General features: G+C 39.5%; 1 protein-coding gene across 4 annotated transcripts in view; it reads right to left on the reverse strand.

The window, feature by feature from the left end:
* The window catches only part of tsnare1.L (t-SNARE domain containing 1 L homeolog), a 227,984-nt gene that overhangs the window by 53,132 nt on the left and 162,089 nt on the right, over positions 1–12,763 (reverse strand). For all 4 annotated transcript variants that reach the window (XM_041566666.1, XM_041566665.1, XM_041566664.1 and 1 more), the window contains 2 exons: positions 6,288–6,360; positions 3,319–3,401 (listed from right to left, as the gene is read on the reverse strand). In XM_041566666.1, coding sequence (XP_041422600.1) covers positions 3,319–3,401; positions 6,288–6,360 — 156 coding nt within the window. The remainder of the gene's footprint in view (positions 1–3,318; positions 3,402–6,287; positions 6,361–12,763) is intronic.

The following is a 12,763-nucleotide window of genomic DNA, read 5'->3' on the forward strand; positions in this document are numbered from 1 at the left end:
TAGGAAAGAGCAAAGAGAAGGGAGAGTGTTGGCTCAGTGCTGAATTGGGCACAAGAACATTGGTGAGTAACCTGCGAGTAACCTGCGAGTAACATGACTTCCCAGAAATACACACAAAACCCGGAGAGAGATAATTCAGTCTGCAGAGTGAGACAAAGTAGCAGCCAAAAGAAAGCAGTTAAAATGTAATGGAGAGAATAAATGATTCCATTAGAGAGGTTTATAGATCAGTCCTGACCCATGAATTGTACAAGGGGTTGGCACAACGATGCCAATAGAGAGAGTCACTCGGCCTATTCATTATGCACAAAGAGACGGCACTTTGCTTTCTGTCATATATACACACACATATAAAGGGTAAATAACTTACACTAATCCCTCAGCACTCAGTAAACTCAGCACAAAGGAAAGGGATTTCTGCATTTATACCAACCAATAAACGGGCACACACATAAATCTTGCCGATTAATCGAGGTTGAGGGTTAAGATGGGCAGAGATGCAAAAATACCACAGAGATTGGTACAATTTTTGGACTGTGTGTGGAGTGTCCTGATTTTTTTTTTATATCATGGCGATTGGTTGTACAGTTGATTGTAAAGGTTGAAAGATTTCTATTGGCTACTAATAAGATCTCTGCATGAATTGTATGTATATCTGATATCTACTTTACTCCAAATTACTGAAAGATCCTTTATCTGGAAAACCCCAGGTCCCGAGCATTGTGGATAACAGGTCCCATACCTGACCCTGAATTTTCTCACTCTGAACTTCCCAAGTCTGACCTGGACCCAACCCAATGATTGGCCAAGTTTCAACCCAAACCCGCCCAGCCTTGTGGGTCACCTTGGGTTTCGGGTCAACCCACACATCACTGAGCTCTCATATAATGTTATATATGTGTATAATGTTATATATGTGTATAATGTTATATATGTGTATAATGTTATATATGTGTATAATGTTATATATGTGTATAATGTTATATATGTGTATAATGTTAAATATGTGTATAATGTTATATTTGTGTATAATGTTATATTTGTGTATAATGTTATATATTTGTATGATGTTATATATGTGTATAATGTTATATATGTGTATAATGTTATATATGTGTATAATGTTATATTTGTGTATAATGTTATATATGTGTATAATGTTATATATGTGTATAATGTTAAATATGTGTATAATGTTAAATATGTGTATAATGTTATATATGTGTATAATGTTATATTTGTGCTAATTTGAGGTTTCTTGCAGAGGAAAGACATAGTCCCTGCAGCTCTAACCCTGCCAGTCTCCATATTGTACAATATTCACAACCAAATCGTGACAAATCAGATGTTTATGAGGGGAGTGTGAGCCAGAGTATAGGGAAAGTGCAGAACTCCCAGCAACGTTTCTGAGCCTGTGCCTAATGAGCCTAATGAGCCTAATGAGCAGTCAGGGTGCCACCTCTGATTTAGTCACACACATCTGGTTACATTAAAGTGCTAGCTTCTGGGAAATTCACATCTATCTGGGTGTCCAGAGTCATAATTGTTTATTGCACACAATCCTGCAGGTGATTGGCTATTAGAGATACGATGAGTCTTCACAAATAAGAACTTGTCAGCCTGTGACCTACATGTGAAATACACCCCATGTGTGACTTACACACACACACACCACAATCCACTGTATTGAGTCTGACACGGACTGTAGATGTGTCTCAGCTGCCTGGCACCTTCCCAAATTATACAGGGTTACAGCTGGGTTATTATCTACCAAGAAATGGCAGTAGTCCAACAGATGCTTATGTTTACTCATACAAGTTTGTGTACATAGGTATTGCCCTGTACTAAGCACAATTCAGCAGGAACAGTCCCCTAAGTTTGCTCATAGTCTGTACAGAGAGATCCCATAAAACTATGGCAGCATAGGTATGCCCTGTACTAAGCACAATTCAGCAGGAACAGTCCCCTAAGTTTGCTCATAGTCTGTACAGAGAGATCCCATAAAACTATGACAGCATAGGTATTCCCCTGTACTAAGCACAATTCAGCAGGAACAGTCCCTAAGTTTGCTCATAGTCTGTACAGAGAGATCCCATAAAACTATGGCAGCATAGGTATGCCCTGTACTAAGCACAATTCAGCAGGAACAGTCCCTAAGTTTGCTCATAGTCTGTACAGAGAGATCCCATAAAACTATGGCAGCATAGGTATGCCCTGTACTAAGCACAATTCAGCAGGAACAGTCCCCTAAGTTGCTCATAGTCTGTACAGAGAGATCCCATAAAACTATGGCAGTATAGGTATTCCCTGTACTAAGCACAATTCAGCAGGAACAGTCCCCTAAGTTTGCTCATAGTCTGTACAGAGAGATCCCATAAAACTATGGCAGCATAGGTATTCCCTGTACTAAGCACAATTCAGCAGGAACAGTCCCTAAGTTTGCTCATAGTCTGTACAGAGAGATCCCATAAAACTATGGCAGCATAGGTATTCCCTGTACTAAGCACAATTCAGCAGGAACAGCCCCCTAAGTTTGCTCATAGTCTGTACAGAGAGATCCCATAAAACTATGGCAGCATAGGTATTCCCTGTACTAAGCACAATTCAGCAGGAACAGTCCCCTAAGTTTGCTCATAGTCTGTACAGAGAGATCCCATAAAACTATGGCAGCATAGGTATTCCCTGTACTAAGCACAATTCAGCAGGAACAGTCCCCTAAGTTTGCTCATAGTCTGTACAGAGAGATCCCATAAAACTATGGCAGCATAGGTATCCTCTGTACTAAGCACAATTCAGCAGGAACAGTCCCTAAGTTTGCTCATAGTCTGTACAGAGAGATATTATACAACTCAGTAGAAATATGTAAGAATATAATGGAACTGTAACTATACAGACCTCCCGTTTGCTTGCAAGAAATACAGAGTGAAATACGGGTTCCATTACAGCCTTATGTCAGCCTATACAAACACATCTCTTACAATACCAAAGAATAAATTGACATTTTCTGGTAATCCAATCTATATATAGATCATAAGCCAAAAACTGACAGTGGACAGGCCGTATAAAGAACATAATACACATTTCTGTTCTGTAGAGACTACGTACTTATGTCTGTGTGTGAAATGACCAGTAACAACTTGTGTGTAAGAGACTGCAGAACTATTTCCCCCATCCCTGGATTTACTACTTATACATACATTAGTGTGTATATATATATATATATATATATGTAGAAACACAAACAATTCCTCCCATTCCCTATGAGGGTGCAGATCCCTGACGTCTGTGCCCTGGAGCTAATGGAGGAGTCGTACTTACTTGGTGCTGACTGGCTTTTGCCAACTGGCGATTGGCAGACTCCACATTAGAAGAAGCAGTCTCTATATTGGCTTCAATGCTGTCTGTAAATTGAAATGACAGAGGTTAAACAGTAAGATATATATATATATATATATATATAATAAGTGTGGAAATGAGATGTAACGGATACACAGGGACCTGTAAGACTAAAACTCTGCTTCATACTGTAAATTTATTGCACTAGGGATGGACCCAATCCACTATTTTGGATTCGGCCAAACCCCTGAATCCTAAATGAGATTTGGCCGAATACCGAACTGAATCCTAATTTGGGGTGGGAAGGGGAAAACATTTGTTACTTCCTTGTTTTGTGACAAAAAGTCACAAGATTTCCCTTCCTGCCCCTAATTTGCATATGCAAATTAGGATTCGGATCCGGCCAGGCAGAAGGATTCGTCTGAATCCCGAACCGAATCCTGGATTCGGTGCATCCCCAGTTTTGGCTGAATCCAGAATCTTTCATTAAGGATTTGGCCAAATCAACTGCCCTTCAATTTTTTTCTTTTCTATAAGTTTTTGAATTACTTGCCTTCTTCTTCCTTTCAAATGGGGGTCACTGACCCCGTCTATAAAAACAAATGCTCTGTAAGGCTACAAATATATTGTTATTCCTCCTCTTTCTATTCAGGCCTCTCCTATTCTTATTCCATCTCTTATTCATATCAATGCATGGTTGCTAGGGGAATTTGGACCAAGAATAATGAATTGAAAACCAATTACAAATTGTCTCAGAGTATCACTTTCTACATCATACTAACAGTTAATTTAAAGGTGAACAACCCATTTACTATATAAATTTTACTTTGATATAGGCAGGCCCGGATTTGTGGAAAGGCCAAAGAGGGGCGGCATGCTGCCCAACCACACCCACATTGGTTCAAAAATGTGCTGGAGATATTTTAAATTTCCCGTGCGCCAATCCCCATGGCTCCTGTCCCCCAGGAGACAGGGGCAACAGACGGTAGTTGGCCTAGGGGCGCCCACTATGTAAATCCGGCCCTGGATATAGGCACCCCAATATCAAACACAGGGCAACAGTATCACAGGTCAATTGAATTCTCACACGCGTCAAAAGAGAGTTTCTGATTTGATGATCAGTAAGGGCAGTTTGGAATATACAGAGAGCTTGGACAGTCTCACAGTGTGTTGTTCAGCCCAATGTTTCTTGCCTGTAAGTATCATATAATCACCTTCCTTTCCAATAAAACCTGCTCAATTCTTACTGTAATACTTGATCTGAATATTGAAGAATTCTTGAAGAGATTCCTGTTGGTAATTAAGTGTCGCTACCAAAGTGGTCTGAGGCAGATCTATAGGATTAGCCCTGTAGCAGCCACACTAGTTGCAGGCAGAGCTGCAGCCACATTGACTGATTATGGCCAGGGGTCCCCAACCGCCGGCCCGCAGGCCAGTACTGGGCCACAGACAGTCTTGAACTGGGCCGCCGAGCCGAGGAGAAAATTAACGGGTGCACCGAATTGGATGCCGACCCTCCGACCCCCTCCTGACACCCCAACCCCCTCTACTGGTCCAAAAAAGGTTGGGGACCCCTGATCGAAATAAAATACATAAATAAAATACAAAAACTGCTGTTCCTGGATCCAACAAGTTGAACTTGATGTTTTGTGTAAGTTAATTTCGTATTTGTACTGGAGTGTAAACAATAGAGAGCCCAGCTCTGTGACAGTCACTCAGAAATAAGACTGCCTTCAGGAATGAAACTCAGAAGATTTTACTTATTAAAGGGGAACTATCACGAAAAAGAAAATTTTATATGAGCTTCCCATTACTGAAATAAGAAACTTTTTAAATATAATCAATGAAACATTCTGCATCGGTTCTGAAATAATCAAGTTTTATACCTCCCAACATTTTGGAAATAAAAAGAGGGATAAGTTTTCGCACGGCAAAGCGTTTTACCACACCCCCTGATTACTATGTACATTTTACAGGTTATGAAACTTATTTCTGTGGTTTTTTTCCCAGTTATTACAGTTTTGCTAACGAAGGAGAATTGCCCTTTAAGCCGAGAGTCTAACTTCTCCCAAGGGACCTGTTATTTTATATTGTTACAATTATTTATATGCTTATCTCAAAATTGTTACAAAGGTATCTTATCTGCAGCTGTGGCTGTTCTGGGCTCTCTGCCAAAAGCCAATTGAGTTGGAAACATTGTTTCTTTTTCTGGCTGTTCAGTGCAGAGAAAATTGGGACTTTTCAGTACAAATGAGGGACTGCGGGTTGAGCTGTCAAAAGAGGGATTGTCCCTCTGAAAACGGGACAGTATGTGGTTTATATCAGTGTGCCTCTCTCAGCTTCTGTTTCTCTTTATGCAGCAGTTGCGTGTCAGATATTCACTGACAGTTAGATCCTATATATATATATATATATATATATATATATATATATATATATATATATATATATATATATATATATATATATATATGGTTCCTTTTGCCTAGCAGATGAATTAGAGCTCACTCAAATAACCGATTCCAGTACAAACAAAATCTAACAAAATAACTGCCTTTTGCACAAATTCTGCATGTAGAGAGACATGATGTCTGGTGAGTTTAATAGAGTGAGCTCTAATACATCTTCTAGGCAAAAGGAGCCCCCTATAAGGTATATTGGATCTGTCATTCAAAATCAGAATTCCCAACTCCTGCATGAAGAAACAGATGCTGAGAAGGGGAAGAGTGAAAAGCAAAGTAATTATTTCAGAAACAGTTAAGAGTTTTTAATTGATAATATTTATAAAAAATTCTTATTTCAATATGATGAAACTTGAATTAAATATTCATTTTCACGATAGTTCCCCTTTAAACTGTGGAAGAAAAAAAAATATAAAGGACGAGGGAAGTAAAAGGGATATAAAAACATAAATGTATTATATTATACAGGGAATGTGGCTTCATACATACCTATGGTATCTCCTTGCTCATAGACAATAGATGCCAAGTCCTTCATAATCTGGTTCACATCAATCATATCACTCTGGAACAAACAAGATCAAATCACATGAAGAACAAGCTCATAGATCTTAATTATAGATTATTAAAGGGGTTGTTCACCTTTGAGATAACTTAGTATGATGTAGAGAGGGATATTCTGAGACGATTTGTAATTGGTTTTCATTTTTTATTATGTGTTTGAGTTATTTCGCTTTTTATTCAGCAGCTCTCCAGTTTCTACAGCCTGGTTGCTAGGGTCCAAATTCCCCTAGCAACCATGTACTGATATGAATAAGAGACTGGAATAGGAATAGGAGAGACCTGAATAGGAAGAGGACTAATAAAAAGTAACAATACATTTGTAGCCTTACAGAGCATTTGTTTTTTAGATGGGGTCAGTGACCCCCATTTGAAAGCTGGAGAGAAGCAGAAGAAGGAGGCAAATAATTAAAAAAAAAAAAAACTACAAAAAAAGGACGGGCTATTGAAAAGTTGCTTAGAATGAGCCATTCTATAACATACCAAGTTAACTTAAAGGTGAACCGCCCCAATAATGAGCCAATGGTTTGTAGGGATTTTACCCCCCGGCTCTGTCACATTGCTGTACATTCATCCTTTAATTTAAAGGTAAACCACCCATTTAATTGCACCTAATATTTAAATGCTATAGTTGCACCCAAACCGTTATTACATTTCCACTCCCTCCAAAATGTTGGCACAGAAGCTGGCACTTTATGCTCTGATGTAACACTCCCTCTGCGGAGCTGCAATGAACAAGCAATCTGTAATGTGCAATTTATTCTGCCACCAGACATTGCACTAGTGATGTGCAGCCACACGCTTATTTAGCAGGCAGTGCGTATGTAGCGCGTGTGTAGCATGTATGTAGCGGGTCAAACTCTCTACATACCCTGCCAGTGACATCTACTTCTTTATATACTCACACTTGCCTGACACACCCACTTTGTGACATCAGAGGTGGGTGGGCAGTTGCACCTGACAGTTTGCTGGGTGAGGTTGGGGGAGGGAGGGCACAGCACTACCACATGCACGGATTTCAAAAGGAAATTAAAGGTAAAGTCAGTAGGCATTAGTCCCCTCCCAGTGATTCTAGTCCAATTCTTTCCAACATAAACCCCCAACATTCAAAAAAAAAAAAAAGAAAAAAAAAGAGGGACAAAAGGTGGTGGTGCCGCGCACAGCAGACATCTTTGACCCCACCTATGTTATGGCCACACCCCCTAATTACCATGTTCATTTTACAAAATTTGGCAGGTTATGAAAGTCTGAACACATTTCTAGGAGTTTTAGTGCAATGTTTTATGTGTTTCCTAATGAAAGGGATTTGCCCTTTAAACTATCCCAGTTCTCCTATGAGACCTGTTTATCTTAACTAGTTACACTTGTATCTCTGCTTATCTTAAATTGTTACAATTGTATCTTTGTTTATCTTAAATACAACTAAATGCGGGAGATGCTCAACTATAACTCACTACTTGTTGTAGCGCTAGGTGCAAGCTGCTGGTCCCCCTGCCAGGGACCCACGTATAACTCCAAGAAACACACGCTGCAGTACTCCGAATCCTGTAAAAGTCGTTTATTGTGCCAACAAACCTCTTTGTTTATCTTTAATAGTTACAATGGTATCGTTGCTTATCTTAAATAGATACAATTGTTTCTTTGAGTATCTTAAATAGTTACAATTATATCTTTGTTTATCTTAGTTACAATTGTATCTCTGCTTATCTTAAATAGTTACAATTGTATCTCTGCTTAGCTTAAATAGTTACAATTGTATCTTTGCTTAGCTTAAATAGTTACAATTGTATCTCTGCTTATCCTAAATAGTTACAACTGTATCTTTGAGTATATTAAATAGCTACAATTATATCTTTGTTTATCTTAGTTACAATTGTATCTCTACTTATCTTAAATAGTTATAATTGTATGTTTGCTTATCTTACATTGTTACAATTATATCTTTGTTTATCTTAAATAGTTACAATGAAAGCTCTGCCTATCTTAAATCGTTACAATTGTGTCTTTGCTTATCTTAAATTGTTACAAAAGTATCTAAGTGCAGCTGCCAAGTGTTCTGGGATCTCTGCCAAAAAGCCTTTTATTTTAATCACATTTCAGAAACGTTGTATTTTTTTCTAGCGTCGGTGCAGGAGATCAAAGAGAAACCCGGGACTGTAAGCTGAGCTGTCCAAATCGGGACTGTCCCGCAGAAAGCAGGACAGATGGGAGGTATGCTCCAAGACAGCAACAATCTGGGGGATCTAGGAATACCCCATAACAACTGCACTAAAATCAAACCTTCCCTGTTATTAAGGCAGTTGGGGTTTTTGACATGTAATATACAGAATACAGTATATCCCTCTCTCCGAGCCTTATTCCATTAAGCAGACAGAGGACATCCCACACACACACAACTGTGATTACTTGTGATCCGTTTGTGCGGTTCTTGTAGATGTGGGAGTAAAGTGAAATCCATTCGGTACCACGTGAGCGGTGATTAGGGCTGATTAGGTCCATAGAGAACTACGGCTGAATTACTTGCAAGATAAAGGCAATTGGAGGCACTTTTGTTGGGAAGAATCCAATTTGTATCGTCACCTTCTCAGTGTGAATAAGAAAAGGCGCTTTTGGGAAGAGATTAAAAGTCACCTTTAAGTGGGAGGCTGTTAGAGGGTATTTTGTGTCTTTATCTGATGTGTTGAGTGAATAAGATTTTATACAAGTCACAGAGGCAGGATTGTCCCACTGGGAATGGACTTATTGAGACTGTGCCGGAATCTCAGTGAGTTTTACATGGAGTATCTCGGCACCACTCGTATCCACATGAAGCTTTTCACGGAGCAAATGCAGACGCTGTGCCAGGAGCTGAGCAAACAATGAGGTTTTGTGAGATTTGTGCTGGTGCCGAGGCCTCGGAATCCAACCAAGCGGCAAAAACACAGGCCGGTCCATGGGAATCCGCACGCAAATCAGTCGCCTGCTCGTTAGCAGCTCCACTATCCAACACTTTCATCTGCACAAAGACTAACACTTTCCATTTCATGTATCAGCTGGAGCCTGGACACTTCGCAACGTGTATGTCACTCACCTGCACCATGGACACCAGTTCCATCACTGTCTCCCCAAGAGCTTGCAATCCCCACCCACCTACTGCGGCACGGTTCACCTTTAAAAGGGGTTGTTCACCTTCCAATCACTTTCACAGTTCAGCTGTTTTCAGATTGTTCACTAGAAATAAAGACTTTTTTCAACTACTTTCCATTTTTTACTAAATGTAGCAATTTAGAGCAGTTTACAGGGTCGGCGACCCCCTCCCCTCCCAGAACTGCTTTAGAGGGTGAAAAATGACACTTATGCCTTAGTATTACAAAAACAGTCACCCGTAGAAAATAGAAAGTAATTGGAAAAAATCTTTGTTTCTGGGAAACAGTCTGAACCCAACTGAACTGAAAAAAAAAGTATTGGACGGTGAACAACTCCTTTAAGATAACTGTAAGTATGTTAAAGAATGGCCTAAGCAACTTTTCAATCTGCATTTTTTAGCTTTTTTTTTTTTATTATTTTTGAATTAATTGCCTTCTTCTTTTGACTCTTTCCCGCTTTCAAATCGGGGTCACTGACCCCATCTTAAAAGAAATGCTTTGTAAGGCTATGACTCTTTCCAGCTTTCAAATGGGGGTCACTGACCCCATCTGAAAAGAAATGCTCTGTAAGGCTACACATTTATTGTTATTGCTACTTTTTATTACTCACCTTTCAATTTCATTCATATTCCAGTCTCTTATTCAAATCAGTGCATGGTTGCTAGGGGAATTTAGATCCTAGCAATGAGACTGGATAAATTACAAACTGGAGAGCTGCTGAATAAAAAGCTAAATAAGTCAAAAACCACAAATAATAAAAAATGAAAACCAAATGCAAATTGTCTCAGAATATCCCTCTCTAAATCAATTTAAAGGTGAACAACCCCTTTAATTCGTCAAACACCACTGAATGCTGATCAATCACAACAGTTGTTGTTAATATGTTCCTCTGTATATGACTAAAAGGGACCAAATGAACCCACAATTGCTGGATTCGGCCGAATACTAAATCACCCAAATAACTGGCTAAATGACAGAATTCAACACCTAACAAAAGCAGTCTGGAGTAGTTCAGTAATTTAAACTCACACGGCTTTTAGGTTTCAAGCTGAATTCAGGATTTGGTGTGAATATATTATCCTGTAGATCTTATTCAGATCAGATTTTTATCACATTCAATAGGTCTAAGCCTAAAAATATGACAAATGTAGGAATGAGATCGGCTATATGGAATCCCGTTATCCAGAAAGCTCCGAATTACAGAATGGCCATCTCCCATAGACTCCATTTTATCCAAATAATCCACATTTTTAAAAATAATTTCCTTTTTGACGAATAATAAAACAGTAGTTTGTACTTGATCCCAACTAAGATATAATTAATTCTTATTGGAGGCAAAACCTGCCTATTGGGTTTATTTCATGTTTATATGATTTTCTAGTCGACTTAAGGCATGAAGAGCCAAATTACAGGAAAATCCCTTATTTGGAAAACCCCAGGTCCCAAGCATTCTGGATAATGGGTCCGTACCAGTATAGGAAATACAGGGCATGGTTCCAAAAGGATATATACCAGTAAATAAATTATTACCCCAACTGTCACCCCTAAAGGACCTTTCAGGTGTATCTACCTGTTGCAGCTCTCCCCCTGCAGCTTTCCCTCCATTCCTCTTCCCTTCCCATCTGACTTCCGGCACAGCTCTCTTACATCACACGGCGCGCTTCTGTCCCTCTCGACTATCCACCATGCTTGATGATGTCACTTCCGGTTTGATGGTGGTCGGCGGGTTGCGGATAAGGCAGTTGCAGGTCCGGGTCGGGTAGCGGTTCAAAGTTGGTAAATATGTGGGTCGTGGTTTGGGTGTTAGAAATTGGTTCTGCGCAGGACTCTACTCCCTGCCAGAACCTGGCCCGGGCCCAGAGAAGAGATTTCATTCCGCGCTGCTTCCCCATAAACCCGAGGCTAAATATGTAACTTTGCAGAAAACAAATATTATGCTAAACACGCAGCTTCCTTGAGCAATTTCAAAGAGCGAGAATTACGGTCACTTAAGCACATTAAAGAGAAATTATTCAAGAAATTCCTAGCAGACTCCTGTAAGTATTCAACTATAATAAACCTTTTCCTTCTTCTCAGGCTTAAACCTGGGGATTTCTCTTATCCATGTGCCAACATGAAAGTTATTGCTAATTAAAAGGTACAGTATGTGCCCAGAGCCTGGTCTTTCTACAGACAGCCAAAGGCTGAGTTATACAGGGAAACTATAGGGGATAATGTACCCCCTACTGTAAATGATAAGGATATTAGAAGTCACTGAGGGGTTGTTCTGTGACCATATAAAGGCACAAGGCTGCAGGCTGAGTTATACAGGGAACTCTGAGTATCACTCATGTATTATAAGGGATAATGTACCCCCTACTGTAAATGATAAGGATATTAGAAGTCACTGAGGGGTTGTTCTGTGACCATATAAAAGCACAAGGCTGCAGGCTGAGTTATACAGGGAACTCTGAGTATCACTCATGTATTATAAGGGATAATGTACCCCCTACTGTAAATGATAAGGATATTAGAAGTCACTGAGGGGTTGTTCTGTGTCCATATAATGACACAAGGCTGCAGGCTGAGTTATACAGGGAACTCTGAGTATCACTCATGTATTATAAGGGATAATGTACCCCCTACTGTAAATGATAAGGATATTAGAAGTCACTGAGGGGTTGTTCTGTGACCATATAAAGGCACAAGGCTGCAGGCTGAGTTATACAGGGGACTCTGAGTATCACTCATGTATTATAAGGGATAATGTACCATAATACACAAGCATTAAATATGACAAAGTATTGAAAAAATGGGTGTTTCAAATGAAGCAATTTTTTTCTGTGACCTTTATTTTTAATTTCATTATTTTCTTCTTTTCTTTGCTTATAGTTTTTTATTTTTTAGTTCCGTCGTTCAGAAAGACGCATTTCTTTCTCAGCAGGTAAACAACGGGAGCTTATCTTTGTCACTTTCATTTATATGTGTATGTATTTTGGGAAGGGGTGAATATAGAAATACAAACAATAACGGGTAGCAGCAGACAGAAGCGATGTATCTCGCTGCTAAACAGTTTGAGTGACGGGGCCCCCAAAACTGCCTTCTTCTGCCAGAAAAACCAAATCCGACCCACCAACCCCTTTATACACATCATTCTGTAACTCACATATAAAAATCACAGCCTGGGGGTTGCGACTGCCGAGGAGAGGCGAGACTTTCAATATGTTGAAAGGACATTGAATAAAAAGAATGCAAGCTCTGGGGGATAGTAGTTCTGGCAAGGAGAGAGCCATTGAAGTTCCT

Source organism: Xenopus laevis, chromosome 6L (genome assembly GCF_017654675.1).
Source record: "Xenopus laevis strain J_2021 chromosome 6L, Xenopus_laevis_v10.1, whole genome shotgun sequence".
Lineage (NCBI taxonomy): Eukaryota > Metazoa > Chordata > Amphibia > Anura > Pipidae > Xenopus > Xenopus laevis.